The 16,421-nt window shown below is 42.7% G+C and overlaps 1 protein-coding gene across 2 annotated transcripts in view; it reads right to left on the reverse strand.

Moving 5' to 3' along the window:
- Positions 1–510: 510 nt before the first annotated feature.
- Positions 511–16,421, reverse strand: part of BEND4 (BEN domain containing 4) — a 32,992-nt gene continuing 17,081 nt past the window's right edge. Inside the window, exons 3-5 of one of the 2 annotated variants that reach the window (XM_061420042.1) lie at positions 11,304–11,395; positions 8,304–8,544; positions 511–4,754 (exon numbers count right to left, since the gene is read on the reverse strand). In XM_061420042.1, coding sequence (XP_061276026.1) covers positions 4,537–4,754; positions 8,304–8,544; positions 11,304–11,395 — 551 coding nt within the window. In that variant the 3' untranslated portion in view covers positions 511–4,536. The remainder of the gene's footprint in view (positions 4,755–8,303; positions 8,545–11,303; positions 11,396–16,421) is intronic. The other variant, XM_061420043.1, reaches the window with a different exon arrangement.

Consider the following 16,421-nt stretch of genomic DNA (forward strand, 5'->3'; position numbering starts at 1 on the left):
TTGTTCAATAGTATTTGGTATTTTAGATTCATTTTATGTAGTAACTAGTGGGAAGCCACCATGCCATCTTATTTAGCCATAGCTAATTTGCTTTTGTAATGAGGTCACTGTTCATAAACAATCAACATCTTTTCACTGTTAAAGGGTCAAGAGAAGAAACTGTAGCATTCGTCCTCTCTCTGAGCAATGGAACTATAGAAGCATGTATGTTTAAAGTGTGAATGCAGAAAATGCTGGACAGAAATTTTGGGTCACATGTCACTTTCACTTCATCACTGGTTGTCCCTTTCATTCACTAGATCAAATGGATTTTTTGGATGAGTTCTGGTCAGTTCCCGGACATAACTATCTTTTATATGGGTATTAAGCATGTAACATTTTCTTGGCATTCTGAGTCATGCAGAAAAGCCCTAGTGTCAAGGCAAAAAAAAAAGTTTTGTTAAAGAAAAAAACACCCAGAAAAGCGTCTTGAATAAATTTGAGAAAGATGCAAAAAGCAAGTTAAAACACTTAACATAAACTTGACATTTATTGTGCAACTTTATCTCCAACAGAACAAGTGGCATTCTAGAGGTATATGAAGTAATAAAATCAATACTCCAGTTAGAACACCTGAAATAACTGGCTCTAGTAACAAATGTTGCTTATAATTAAAAATATTGAATGTTTAAAAAACTCTTATAACATTTTAAGTTCCTAAAAGAAATGTGCCTAACACTTAAAAAACAACTTACTCTTCTATATAAATTGTTCACAAAAAATCTTGCTATCCTGTATTACACTATGCATTTATAGCTTTATTAACATATCTCTAGTGGGTATTAACTCTACACAGTACAATCAAATAGAAATTATTAATAAAGAATCAACAAGACTTCAACAATAAAAATATCAGGATCAATGGATTTGTCACAGTTTCTGCACATGTGTTCTTCATAGAAAATAGAGTAAAGGCAAGTTGGCCCCAGTGTCAGGCTGCTACACGAGTTCCAGGGAGGAGACACACACAAAGGCAATGCCTACATGGGGCAGGGTCGGACTGGAGCAGCGACCTTCAGGGTTTCAGGACCCCTCTCACGGCCTGGCATGCCCTGTTCCCTAGAAACAAAGCCAGGCACTGATGGCCGAGGCAAGCTCTTCAAACTTCAAACACAGCCAGAGGTGTTAAAGCCACAACTAAAGGAAAGGATCAACAGATTACTGTATTTTCCTACAAAACCTTCACGACAATTCTCACAGTGACATCATGGTTAGAACCCTCTCTTCCAAACCAGACTCATCAAATCTAAGGCTACGAATACAACTGATGTGAAAAGTGAATGAATGCTGGCTAATGATGTCCAGTGCCACGTCTAACATCTATCTGTTCCCAAAGAACATCACTTCACTGAGTTCAAAGTTTTGCTTTTATATCCCTGCATTTTTGTACTGGGAACCCTATGATGGAAATGTGAACAAATTAGTCATTTTATTCACTACTTCGATTAAACAACAAATCTATCCCCAAAGTGTTGATGGGTTTTGAGAACGGGAGAAAACTGGAACTATTGGAGAAAACTGAACAAGTCATTCCACTTTCTAAACCCAAAGATTTCCCCTTACTAGCTGAGTAATAATAAGCTCAATAAAATGGGATAACAATAACAGCCTAGGGAGTGCTTGTGAGGATTAAAATGAGAGGAGGCATAAAGTGCTTAGCAAAACACCTGCACACAGGACTCTGAACTATAAGCTATAGCTTTGTCAGTGGTTCTGAATGGGTCTGAAGAGTTTCCAATGCAGGCAAGACCCATCAGGCTACTTGTACTGGGCCAATTCTGACAATGAACATGCTTTTGAGTAAGTCATCTTAGCAGATGTATTTTTTATTGTAATTTGGGGAACTGTGATTCAGTGAAAGCCTAGTGCTTCTATTAGCCAGTTTTGGACAGTCATGAGGAAATTTAATCTGGTGCTTTTACCACAAAGATACGGTAATTCAGTGCTATCAATAAGCCGTACTGACCGAGCTGGTCGTTAGATGACTGAAGTCCTCTGAGTGTTCTCTGCAACTGAATACACCATGGAGGGTGAAAGTGGTCTCTAACAGGTAAATATACTCTTTATAGTTTTGAATTTTAATTAGGAGGCAAGTACTGGTGAGTTATTACTTGTGCACTTCATGTTGTCCAGCATTAATTCTCCACTGTCTAACCACTGGCTGATAATTCAAGTAACTGCAGAGGGCCCTCAACTGGGTGGCATTTTCCACATTATTTCAAGTGAAGTGGTTATTTTTATCCAGTACTTACATGACTGAAAGAAGCCATCACTATGTTTACAAAAATATATCATAATGATACATACTGCTGTTTAGAGACATTTCCACTAGCGTTCTGACTCAAGCATCCTATTTGACATGTTTTGCCAAGCAGTTTTGGCAAGTGTCACCACATTAAACACACACCAGCAAGACTTGCACCATATGTTGAAAATCACTATTACGTTTTAAAAATTGGTATATAAGAGCTGTCAAAAATTAGCATCTGTATGGTGAGATGACATAGCATTGAATGAGAAAAGTTTAAATCTTTTCTAAAAATGAAGCTATCCAAGAATGAGACTTTTTTAAAATGAATGAAATCTAAGAAAAACTAAGGAGGTGGTCTGTGGGCATCAGGTCAGGTTCTAGAGTTCACGTTGAGTGACAGAATTCAAATGAGGGCAATATTCACTTGTTTTTCTGAAAACAGTGCATGCTTCCTACTTGATACCCCATTTGTTTTCTGAGAGCATCAGGAGGTCAAGCCATTCAAAGCGGCAGGAAGATGCAGACATCATGAACTTGCAGATTCCCCAGTTTGTACTGTTGTCTAGATTTTGGGGAAAAAATCTGCTATTATAAGAATTTACTGGACGTAATCATCCTATTGCTATCTGACACATGGGGAAGCTGGATCAAATAATATACTAATATATCACCTTATAATTCTGATGAAGGTCAATGAGTTTATGACTGACAGAAGACTACACAGTCAATGTTTGTGACTAACGAAGGGCTAAGAAAGATCCAGAATATAAAATCACCCACTTGCTCTACGGCTGTGAAGCAGCCACATATATAACATCTCTCAATTTCCCTATCAAAAGAGATGATGACTTTTTTTTTTAAACAAATGCTCTAACGTTAGCCTCTCCATTCCCAGTGAAGCCTAAAACAGCAGCAGCCTTTAATAAAAGCTGCCCATTTAGCCCTAAGCTTTACAAAGAATGCAGTTATCTGGATTAGGGTGATAAAGGAAGCCTCCCCTCCTACCCACACCTGAAGCAGAAACAGATTCTATCATCTCTAGAGCATCTGCTGACACGAAATGGTTCCAAAGACATTACTACAAACTTGAGCTCAACAAATTAAACTGGGTAAAGTAGTGGGAAAGGTCAGTGCTAACTCAGCCAAGGCCAGAAATTCAGGGGAATACTGGAGGGAAGCAAGTACAACAACTGGGGTGAAACATTTCCATTGGTGACAAAGAGAAACAAGGTTTATGCAAATTCTAAAGATCAACTCAGCACAAAAAGACCCTCAAATTTCAGAGACATTACAAACACGCCTGTTGCATAGTTGTCAGAATGGCCTTGAAACTGTGTGTGTACAATTCCAGAACAAATTCAGTGAACACCATCGGCCTCACCATTTGTTTGGTCCTCAGCGCACCAAACGACTAGCTGATTGAAACTCTCATTGTGCAGCCCATCACTTTGGCATTGTGTCAACAGAGCCTGATTTAAGGCTGTGGAAATTGTGCATCTATGAACCTACAAAGTTGAGCATTTGAAAATGGTTTTGGATCTTTGGATGTTTCTTGACTAACACAGTGAAAACTTTTACTGTTCGTCAACTCCAGAGATCATATAGTGCCTTCCTTATCAACACAGTAGAAATTTTATTTTTTGGTAAAAAGTAACAGAGAGAAACAGCTAGCTTCCAACTCATCATTGTCTAGAGGTGACCTCTGATCTCTGGTTTCTGTTTTAGTAACAGGTTCTTGTCAATGCAGACACAACATACAATGTCACCTATCCTATGTCTTTGCTGAGAAGTATAAATTCAAGTCTTTGGAAAACATAAAGACAACTTATCTGAACTAAAATGAGAATGCCTGTTCCGTGTCCCTCAGGACAATGCTGCGTCTCCAGCTTCTCCCATGAGCACCACACCAACCTCCATGGGGACCAGCCCTGCTCACGAAGCAGAGCTTACCTGAAGGCATCAGACAGGCGAACAAGAACTCACCTATCTTTTTTCACCCTCACCATCTAACTGAAATCAACTGTAGTTTTTTCTTTGTATAATATAGTATTCTGAAAACCTCTGCAGGCTCCATACACTTTCCAAACTTGTATTGGGAGCTGTTTGGCAGTAGGTCAAGAGAGTTAAGGTTTAGGATGTGTAAAGTCTGACAGAGTGACATGCTTTGGATTCTAAAGTGATGGTAACAGAACATTCACCATTGGAACTCGAGAGGACTGGCTGCTCGTGTGGAAAGATTTTGTCCACTAATCACCAGATCCATCCTGGGAATTTTTATTGAAGACTTCATCCTGGGAAGGCTGGTGATCGATCCCTTCATAAAAGGAACCTCCGTTGTGCAGGAAAGTGCCCACGGCTCGCCCCTGCCGGGCGTGACCCACAGCATCGCTGAACACTTTGTTTATCTGCTCCTCTGAGGGCATCCACCAGTCGGGGTTGGAGGTACAGTGCATCCTAATGAATTCTGTGGGAATATACACAACAGTAAAAAAGAAAAAAAAAAAGAGAGAGAGAAACAGCTGGTTTTTGCAGTGGATGACAAGAAGGATGCTTAAACTTTAACAGCAGCTCTATAAGGAAAGCTTTATGGGACATCAGATGTAGTGCCATGATGACGTCACTTATTAGACTTTAAAACTTACACCATCTACATTTTCTACTCACGTGCAAAAATAAAAATTATGTGAGTGATCCCTCTAAGACACATTTGCTATGAATGGTAAATCTGATTTGTGAAGCATGGTCTGCACCATGCTAGGTTCAAACCCTGTTGTTACATGCCCACATTTTTAACTCTTTCCAGAAGCACAGCAAGTATCATTAGTATGGTATTCTTTAACCAGCTACTAATTTGTAGATTAAGTGCAAGAAAATAAAATCTCAGTAAGAACCTGCGTAAGTTTTGGTTCAGAAGAGATTTCCACATTATTACAGGCTGTATTTATGTCTCTAATTATGATATCTATACATGTACTGACAAATATTTTTTAGATGAGTTTTCCTCTAAATATTTAATTTCACCAGATACAATTAGGAAGAGATAAGTGTATAGAGAGTAGCTAAGACTCCAATAAAACAATCTTGGCCTCCCTCCAGCTGAGTTCAGATCAACCTATCCTGTTTTCTCAGTCAGGGGACATGCAGAGTTCCCATACAGCTGTTTCATTAATAACATGGGCATCTGAAAGCTGAACTGAGCACTCTGGAAAAGGTCCTAAGTCAAACTGTGTTTTTTTATTTTTTGCACAGCTGATTCAAAGTTCAGGGTGACTGCTGTTTACACATCATTTCTTCTCCAGCACTGCTCCCTCTATAAGACAACGGTTCTGGTCATAGGATTGGATTTGTCTGAAATTTATTTATGAAACCCTGATCCTATTTGCCCTTTGAAGCTGATGCTTTTAAGAACTTGGACCAGAAAAATCTCATGAACTGAACTGTGTCTATCTTAGCAGATAAACAGGGGCATTCCCTTCAATTTCATGCCTGAGGTGAGAGACTCGTTCATCTTGTTGAAGTCCCAGCTCCGGTGGCCTTCACTGGGGTTGAGAACTGTGTTTATTCAGCATCTCATCCTGCAAAATCGTCAGGAACCAGATGGCTGATGGTGGGGTGCAAGCCTAGGAAACACCGAAGGACACCTACATCCTCAAACCCGGGTCATGGTCACTACAACGCTGAACAGAGAGAAAGCAAATGGGACCACTAGGGCTCACATAGCTAGATCTCTCCCTATTATCTTCCTTGTGTTCACACTTATTCCCAACTATAACTGTCCTCAGATCGCCTCCAGCTAGGCTGTGAGCTCCACAAGTCAGGGATTCTGTTTTCTCCTCCTCTCTGCCTTTCTCAGGTCTCCTACCTCAACTGTTTACAAGTATTCCGTAACTGTTTAAGAAGTTCCCCTACCTCTGTCCAGATGCCCCATTCTCATAGAACATAAAGAAATGAAAGAAAGGTGCCTGTGAGCAGTAATCAAGGCTAACTGTCGAGGGCGCTGTAGCCCTGCCACTCTGAGAACGTGCTGCTCTGTGATACCTACGCTGCCCCCTCCTTAGCACCCACTGCTGTGACAGGACTTACTCCAACACTGTGCCAGATGATTACAAGCTCAAAGGAGAGGTCATTCTGTTACACAGACTGGAAGCATTGTCACATCCCTGACCCCTCTCTTCCTGCTGGAGTCAAACCACCCCAGGGAACACGCCCGCCTAGAATTTGATTTCACTCCCTGAAGCACCCTGCTCTCCATCCCTCAAGTGTCCAAACATCTGCCACTTCCTTGGCCCTCCTACACTTGCTGACCACAAGGACGTCACCCTGGGAGTCATCACACCTCAGCCTTCAGGAAGGGAATCCCATTTAGGTCAAAGAAGGCCCCAAGATTTCAGCCTTTGGGACACACACAAGGGCTCTAACCAGCTGCCCTGACACATCAGCAGTTCCTGCCTATGCCTTCTCCACCCATGGGCAGGGGAGGCCTGTGCGCCCTGCACAGCTCTCCTGTGTTGGAGAGTACATGTTCTGATTGGGCAGCCTGGGCTGCATCGGTGTCCCAGCGGGCCTGGCAGCATTCCCAGGGCAGCAACACTAGTGCTTTGGGATGTAAGTTAATCCCTCAGTTTCAAAGACTTGCTCATTAAAATGTAAAATGTTTAACAAGGATTTATGGAAAGGGACAGTGAGCCCCCTTATCCTGATTCTTCACAAGCCGCACGGCAAATTCCTGAATACATACTGAGCACGCTCTCAGCAGACCCCCTCCCCCTGCTAAGCTTACCACCCCTCTGGTACCTCTGTCTGCTCTGACGATATTGGGGAATAAAGGAACGTGTGGCTAGTTTGCTAAGACAGACACTGGAAATGTCCATCACCCAGACACTCTAAATGGAATTTTTAGACTGGCCAACAGGGGGCGCTCCAGCGCACCTGCGCCAAGTTGTCCATAATGGTGGCATCTTCATTCTAGGTGGCCTGTCAAGTCTGGGCCACCTGGATCAATCACCTGGGGAGGTTGCGAGGTGCAATAATGCGCGCCTCTCCTGTCCTCCCCCCAGACCTGCTCAGTCGGAAGTTCAGGGTGGCTCTGGGGATCTCTGTTGCTAACGAATGCTGCACAGGCACCCTAGTCACTGTGGGCGTCAGGACAGGGGTGCGGGAGTGAGTGTCCTTCTGATGAGGAAGGCCTTATCAGTGATCAGGTTTTTCCACTGTGACTTCTTCACCAGGAAATATTTTGATTCCTATCAGGAGTAAATCATTATTAAGTCTTCCAAGCAATAAAATCACTCTTGAACTGTATACAAGTCAACACTCTGATACGGACTTTTCAGGTGTGAACAGAGCCTACGCTGGCGTTGTAACGTTTGCACTTGTCTGTGTTGATCTGCACCCACCCGGTCAACCATCTACATCTGGCCTCTTCCTCCTCACCCTCTGCCTGGCCTATCTGTAGTGTGCATCAGCTAGAGTAATCAGCTCTTAATACTGATGACATGGTGTTATCTGAGCAGTATTTTTTAAATACGGAAACTTAAAAAAACTAGAACAGAATCTGACTGGGCGAGAAATACTTTAGGCCTATGGAAAATTAACTAAATAAATTTAAGGAGCAGTGGCAAGTATTCTCGACAAGAGTAGCTAGACTGGGGGAGGGTGCCATAGGCTTCAAATGAAAACGGGGTAAATTTTAAAATCCCTTGTCTTCTTTTCCTGTGTGCTTTACCCAGTGTTCCAGCTTTCCTGGAGGTGGCCTTCCCAGGCAGCAAAGAAAATCTGAATTTAAAGCGTGAAACATGAGGTGCTATGCAGTGCTTATGTGCCACTAAGCGCTAAAGCAAACAAAGAATTTTTAAAGAACTTCTCGATACCAAAGAGATGGGCTACATGAAGCCTACAAAGTCTCAGCGGAAAAAAACCAAAATACAGTCAAGGCTGAACACTTGCACGGGGAGCCACAGCCAATGCGGTGAAATGAGATCACAGATGGACACTGAGCGGAAGGATGCAGTACCTCGGAGGCATGTTACTTTAACTGGATCCAGAGGGCGTCTCTCAGGACCTGTCTCTCCTGACTGCACTGACCTTTTCCTTTTTCCAAGGCCGCATGAGTACTTAAGCTCATCGGTAGTGAAAACAAATCTGATGAGGTATCGAAGGAGCCGCCTCCCATCTTTCTTTGAAGAATTTACAGCCTCATCCCACTGTTTGCTCGTTATGTAGACAGGATAGTTGTTCAACAGCTGCTTGCTTCCCTGGAAAAGCGAAACATTTTCTCATTACCTACTTAGCTGGCCAGCCGGCAGCCCAGGCGATCTCCATTTCAAAGGCAAACATGCTTTTTAACCAAGTGGCTATGCTGACAATGAACCGGGTACTGAAGAGCACAAGTAATTGCTCACTCTCAAAACGGGCACTTTTCAAATTACATTTGCATTTTCTATAACAAGAGCCAATGAGGTTTAATGAACACCTTTGAAAGAGGAGCTATTTATAACTTGCATTTTAACAGGTAGGTTAAAACGTGTCAAGATCCAATGACAGGAAACACTATTTAAATATAACCTGTAACTTTCCTTTTCAATCTATTAAAATATGCAAAAATGACTTTGAAGAGTGTGATCAAACAGGTCTCCTCATCTTTTGGCTGGTGGTTAAGTACTTTTAGAAATGACGCTGGTGGGTTATTTCCATAAGGTCTTTTTTTTGTGTGTTTAATGTACCTAATATCTGATAGCTGTTGCATTTCAGTGAAACAGCATTAAAAAGTGAATTTAAAAAAAAGTGGAATTGTGGAAACAGAAAAAAAATCACTAATAATAATGCAAAACAAGTTTCCTCAAATTATAGCTTCTGCAAATGCCACTATTTTATCAACTCAAAATTTTTCTTACTTTTCACCTTTATAATTTATGTCTGCTATAAAATTCCCAGGCTAAATAGCTGCAATGGGACTAATTATAGGAATTTCTGTAACATTTATAAGCCATGTTTAGTCAGTTGCACCTACACAACCATTATTTTAGTTCTGGTTGTCCATAAAATTCTACAGTCCAGGACAAATTAATTAACCCATGATCTCAGTTTTAATGTACTTCTCCCCAGTAATTAAGGTGTACAAAATAAAGAAGGGAAACTCATTCAGTTTTACAACTTTGCAAATTTACTATAGGTTATAAATTGGCACTGTTTGGGTCTCACAGGTTTTTATTTTAAAAAGTGCTCTGTTCACAAGGTCTGAGGAGGGCAAATGGTACAGGAGCCAACAGGAAAGGAAGAGACAGCAGACACAGCTATGAAACTGTCACTGGACTATACCCACAGAAACTCAGCACCGCAGTGTCATACTCCCGCGAAGTAGCAGGCGTGCGACTGAGTGTCCTTTTTATAGAAAGCAACTGAGGGACAGCGTTTGAGGTTTGAATTTAGTCAGTTTGGGTTTGAACTGAATCTTAGTTCTGCATCTTATTTGGTGTTTCTTGAGCAAGTTACTTCAACTGAGAGGAAGAACTAAGCTATCATAGGTTTAAACTATGAGTATTTGGGAGCATAAACCAGCCCTTGGCTGTGTCCTACATATGATCAAAAGACGGGCAGGAGCCCGGAGGTTCCTAAGGGCCTCTTAGCCCAGACTGCTGTTTCATGGCAGGAGGGGCGAGACAGAGGGTTGACTGGCATGTGTGGCAGTGCAGACAGGAAAGCGAGGCTGAAAGACGTAAGACCAAGGGGGTTAGGCAACCAATCCCGTGAGCCAGGCTACAGGGGACTGAGGTGTTGCCGATTCCCAGGTGAAACAAGACGTCCTCCACAAAGATAAGCAACAGAGGGTTATGGCTGGGGGACAGGGAGGCAGATACTAATGAGGAACAGTGTCTGTCACACAGCAGGTGCAATGAACATCTGTTGAATGACTACTGCAGGGACTCCCCTGGTGGTCCAGGGGTTAAGACTCTGTGCTCCCAGTCCAGGGGACACAGGTTCGACCCCTGGTCCGGGAAGATTCAACACACTGCAGAGCAACCAAACCCATGAGCCACAACTACTGAGCCTATACTCTAGAGCCTGGGAGATGCAACAAGAGAAGCCACCACAATGAGAAGCCCACACACCAAAATGAAGAGTAGTCCCCACCTGCCTCAACTGGAGAAAGCCCATGCACAGCAATGAAGACCCAGCACAGTCAAAAATAAAATAAAGAGAGAAAGAAAGGGGAAAAAAGAGAAAGGAAAGGGGAACCAGAAGGGAGTTCTGACACAAAGGCCTAGAGAAAGAGAGCAGGTGCAGCAGGGAGGAGAGGCGAGACTCTGGGGATGATGAGGGCTGGGAAATGGGCCCTGGACGGGACAACTGGGAGAGTAGCCTGGGGTGGGGAGGGGGCAGCTCTCTCAGAGCATTCTGACAAGGAGTGGAGGTGGAGCCAGACTACAGACAGGGCAGGGTGGGGGCAGAGCAAACGGAAATGAGACTGGAGAAATGAAGACAGATCAGTCTTTCAAGGGTTTGATCACTGAGGTTACCATTCAGCAAGTGCCTTCAATGACAGGCAACAGGGCTGAGGCCTGAACCTACCCTTCAAGGAGCAGGATGCGTTGTGGTGTTAGGATGAAAGTGCCGCAGGGTGCTTTGGGTGACGGAAGGAGAAAGAAAAGATAATCGTTGAGGGAGGGAGGGAGCATCAAAGGGGGGCTGATTTTCAGAGTGGGAAGACTTGGAACAAACACTGTCTCTGCCTGAGGGAATGACAGGTGGGTTCTCCCATTTCAGGTCCCTCTGAGCCAAAAGACTATTGCCCACAATATTTAACTTCTGTTTCCCGCCCTCAGAGTACAGAGGTGAATGTACTTCATGATGCATGGCCTTTCTCTGCAGGATATATCCTCACTCATAAACCTCAGAGTCTCCCAGGTCTTCTGTTAGCCAATCTGTTCTGGTGTATAGGTGGTTAAAAACCGAGATGCTTCATCTTAGGGCCCTTCCACATGGTGTACCGTTTACCTTGCCACTGGAGACCTACCTCGGTCGGCTGGTCAGCTGGCTGTGGGATCATGAGCTGGTTGTGGTGCTGGAGCACCATCTTCAGGTAATCTAAGACAGTCTGGCAGGGCACTGGGTGGAAGAAATTGCAACAATTGCACATGAGCTGAACTGTGCTGGGAAAATAGAAAGCTTTCTTTTAAGGTTTAAAAAGATTTTTGATGTAAACATCTAAAAAAAAAAGATTTTCTAAAGGAAACAGAATCTTCTTTCATTTGACATCCGCAGTTATTTCAGTTTGTAAACATGGAACAGATGCTACAGTTTGGGGAGAAATTTCGGGTTCAGCACAATTTAAGTCAAACTGGCTCTAAGATGAATTTGGGTCAATAATAATGATGGCACACTGAACAAGTCACAGAACAGACATGTCTTCTCTGATTCAAGTTGTAACATGAGCATCCAATGGTGCTTTTGAAAATTAAGGTACTGAAGACTGTGATGTTTCACTCATTTAAAATCGATGATACAATGCTCATTATTAGTGCCATTCATCCCTAGTTCTTCAGGAAAGCAGTAAGTCATGTACTTTAGACCTGCTTCCTGACATGGACATGCCTGACCATGTAGCGCATCCTCTCTCCAGACACTCACCTGATCTGGTCCAATTCAGATTCAGTCAGTATGTATATCATTAACTGTTGTATTATATTTTTTGAGGCATAGTCTTATAGAGTTATCAAATAATTACAATAAAACTGAACACACGAGCCCAATATGGAGCCTGACATATTTTTGTACCACTGCAGAAATAATTCTTACATCTTAAGATTTATATTAGAGCCCTTTCTGGAGTATTAACTAATTGCTTTTAAAGGTCTCAGTAGATTAGTTAATAACCTAACTGACATGGATCACTGGCATTATCTGTCCTGGCTATGTGTTTTCTTAGAATGTTTTCATCACGTTAGAGAAAATAGTAAATATTTAACCTAAACCTTAATTTTAAAGTATTATCACTGAGCTTTCTTCACTTTTTTTCTCACATTTTTTTTTTAAGAGAGCAAACTGAAGTTATCATCTTTATCCCCTGCTAACAGCTCTGGGTTTTTTTAGGTGACATTACACTGCAACATAAGAAATCACTGTATCAACATCCTTTGGGAGAATGTGAATGAGTAGAAGTAGGTTAGGAAATTTTTCTTCTTGCCAAGAAATACTTTCTTAAATAACATCCTTACAGATTTGTCTTACACATCAGTGTCACAGGTCACTCTTGCATAGTCATCTGAATATGTTCTTCAAATTAAAGAAGCATTTTGGGGACAACCACAAAAGTCAACAAAAAGAAGGCATATGTGTTTCAGTTTGAAGCAGGACTTTTACTAAGCCAAAGTTCAATAAAACCTGTCAAGTATCTCTAATTTTACCACTCTATTAAAAGCCTAACTCACTTTAAAGTCCATCCTGATGTAACTAAATCCTGTGATTTACAATTCTGCCAAATCTCGCCCAAATTCCTCTTCAGGGGTGCACTTACTGGATAACAGTTCTGTGTTCTGATGGACACTTTTACCCTGGATATGGCTGAGTAGGGAGTTTGAGTCACTGAGAGCTAGAAACTCCACTTTCTAAACCATACCATTTCTGCCCAGGTGTGCAAAGTTCATGGAAGAGTCTGGGCAAGCTAACTGAATGACAAACGGTACTTCCCATATTACTAGAGTCCATAAGCAAAAGTCCAACCACTTGTTCCATAAACAGACAATCCAACCCACTTGCTGACACCACAGTGAGTCAGAGTGGATCTTCTGGCAACGGGAATCGATTACAGGAAAAGCGTAGAAGACTTGAGAAGCTAATGGAGACAGGAAACAGGTTTGCTATTGAGTTCTGGCTTTTCACTAACTGTGTGGCCTTTGGGATGCCATTTAACTTCTGTGTCTGTCTCTTCTGTACATTGCCAAATATAGGGGTTTCAGTAGCAGCAATGCAACTGTATATATGTCAGTGCATTGCCAAGCAACCTGCGTGAGGTATTATTCTGGATTTAGTTTGGAAGTTTTAGTAAAAGTTGTAAATACTCACCCACTAATTAGGATTTGAATGAAACTCCTTTTGCGACTTTATCCATATTTTACATATGTTTACAGAAAAATGTTTTAAGAACAAAATGCTTATAAAACTGAATATTCAGTGTGACCTCAACCGTGTTAAAAAATAATTATGTGCAAAGAGAAGAGATTGGAAAGAAATAAACCAAAGTGTCAATAATTAAAAATGATTTTAAAATTAAAATCAATTTTAAAAATTAATTTAAAATAATTAAAAACTTTATCCTTTACCATCCTTGTAAAGACCAATTAAAAAAAAATTTCTACAGTGGGCATGGACCATAATAACTTCAAAGTTGTTTAAAGAATGTCTACATAACTGTTATCTCCTCTTCCTTTGCCATCTATGACCTTCAGTGTTGCCTGTGTAAGCTTGGAGGCAGACTCTCCCATTTCTACATCCCCAATATTCAGGAGCAGTGATAACCTCTGAGCAAGGCCAGTTGACCCAAACATTCTGGAAGAAAATGGAATTTCACCTGCATTTACCGGCCATGGGGCTCTGCTGAAGGCAAGTGGGTCCTGCGGGCTGATATCTGGGCGCAGGGCTGAAGCCAGGAGCACTGAGGACAAGACTCAGCTCAGGTCTAGCTACTGGAATCGACTCTGGCTGCTGATCGTCTGAAAGGCTTGTTAAGTAAGGTTCTTCACAGAAAACTGCTCTCTTTGCCCTTGTTAAGGATGCTTGGGTGTCAAGTACCTAATTTTCCTGACAGATCATTGCATTAACGTCTTGATCAGCTTCTCTTCTTGTTCATTCTGCATTATTTAATCTACTCTGCCATATCATTGTTTTTAAAGACTCAAAACATTTACTCGAAATCCAGCACATACTGTTTTATAGGGAGAATGAAATTATTTACCATCCCGACAAGCATGCCATCTGTGTGCTGTACTAGTGTCTGTCCTAGTCACACTGTCTCTGGAGAGTATAAGTTCCTGAATTGTAAACATCTAGAAATAAACAGTGAGCTTTAAATATTACTCAGCCTACAGACACATGGCTGTTCTCTTGATAATGAAAATGTTCTGTCTCTGATTAATTTAACTGATATGTATAGATGTTATAACAGAACATACCTGAAACTGGGCTGGAAATCAAGGATGACTCTGACTTAAGTCTCTGCCCTCAAGAACCTTACATGGCCTGCCTCTCCTTGTACCAAGACACCAGGAGAGACAAAGAGTAAAAACTTGCCCTGCTACTGACTTCAAGAGAAGCAAGCATGATGTGCTATAGAAAGTGGTCAATTCTGCCTGGGAACTGGGGGACGGGTCTGTTAGGGAAGTGCCACCCGACTAGGGTACTGAAGGATGAGTAGGAGCTCCTCGAGTGGGGAAAAGGGAGGGTATGTCCTTCGACTGGAGGGACAGCAGAAGTTAAGGGAAGACCAGAAGCAAGCGGTAAAGAATCTGCCTGCCAGTGCAGGAGATGTGGGTTCAATCCCTGGTTCAGGAAGATTCCCTGGAGTAGGAGATGGCAACCCACCTCAGTATTCTTGCCTGGAAAATTCCATGCACAGAGGAGCCTAGCAGGCTACAGTCCATGGCATTGCAGAGTCAGACATGACTGAGTGATTGAGCACGCAGAAGCAAGTGCATGGAGGTTTAGGAATCATAAATTGTCCAGAGGGGTTGGAGCACTCGGGGCATGGTGGGAACTCAGGGGTGAGCCTCCAAAAATGAACAGGAAGACGCGGGTAGTGAAGGACATCATGCCGTGCCACACTACAGGTGCTGGAATTTACTCCGTGGACCACGTGAAGCAAAGAGGCATTCAGCAGAGGGTGATGTGGGCTGTTTCAACTGGCAGAGCCTGGGATTGAACAGATACTGCAAGAGGCCACGTTCTGAGTCAGGCGTGGATGAAAGCCGTGGGGAGAGAGAGGAGGACTCCATACCGATGGGCACATACGAGGTGGAATCCAAAGGACAGAAGACTGACATGAAATAGGAACAGAGATGCTTATGAATGGAGTTGAAGTTCCCCACCCGGGTAACTAACTGAACGCTGACCTCTTTACCACCTCTTTACAACCACCACCAATCTAAGAAAACCACTTAAGATTTCTGTATTCTCAGGCACAGGACAGTGTCCCTCTTGGTCTCTTAAGGTTGCTCTGTACGGAGTGTTTCCTAGACGATCCTGCAGGCACTTCGTTGTTACTTGATGAACTTAATGCTTCAGCATTCCGGTATTACTAACCTCATGTTACAGAAAACAGAAACTGAGGCTCAGAACGGTTAAGCAATTTGCCCAAACCACTGCTAGCAAGTAGCAGGAGCAGGAATCCAAGCCCAGGTTTGACTCTAAAACCATTGTCTTCGGCTCATGCTCTTTTGTGTCCCACAGTCTCTCTCACAGCTTACAGCAAGAGCGGTGTGACTTTTACCAAATCCTAAGTCAAAGAACTCAATTGTTTACTCCTCTGTTCCTGTCACTTATCTAATTTTTTTTACTCAGAACATATTTGTGTCTCTTCGTTCTCCCTAGAACGCCCGCATTAAATGTGATCACTGTGTTTGTCAGGACTGGAAGTCGACCTGAGCCTTCTCCCACAGGCACTTCTGGTGCGCGTGAGCTGGAGGGCAGTGCAAGCACGGCAGGCACTAGCGCAGAGACACTGCAGCCCCTCCAGGGGCTTTTTGTTCTTGCAAAACCAGTTATCCAGAAACTGACAGATTCATCTTTTTAAACCCTTCTTAGAATATCCTTAAGATCAGACTGCGTAATTCAAGGCTAGTTCTCCAGCGTGTAGCCTTGTGAGTTAGTACAACTGATCCTCATTATTTGCAGACTCTGTACATTTGCCTACTCGCTAATGGACTTCCCAGGTGGTGCTAGTGGTAAAGAACCTACCTGCCAATGCAGGAGACATGAGAGACTCAGGTTCGATCTCTGGGTCGGGAAGATGCCCTGGAGGAAGGCCTGGCAACCCACTCTAGTATTCTCGCCTGGAGAATCCCATGGACAGAGGAGCCTGGTGGGCTACAGTCCATAGGCCGCAGAGTCGGACACGAATGACGTGACTTAGCGCACATGA

The sequence above is a fragment of the Bos javanicus genome, chromosome 6 (assembly GCF_032452875.1).
Source record: "Bos javanicus breed banteng chromosome 6, ARS-OSU_banteng_1.0, whole genome shotgun sequence".
In the NCBI taxonomy this organism is placed as follows: Eukaryota; Metazoa; Chordata; class Mammalia; order Artiodactyla; family Bovidae; genus Bos; species Bos javanicus.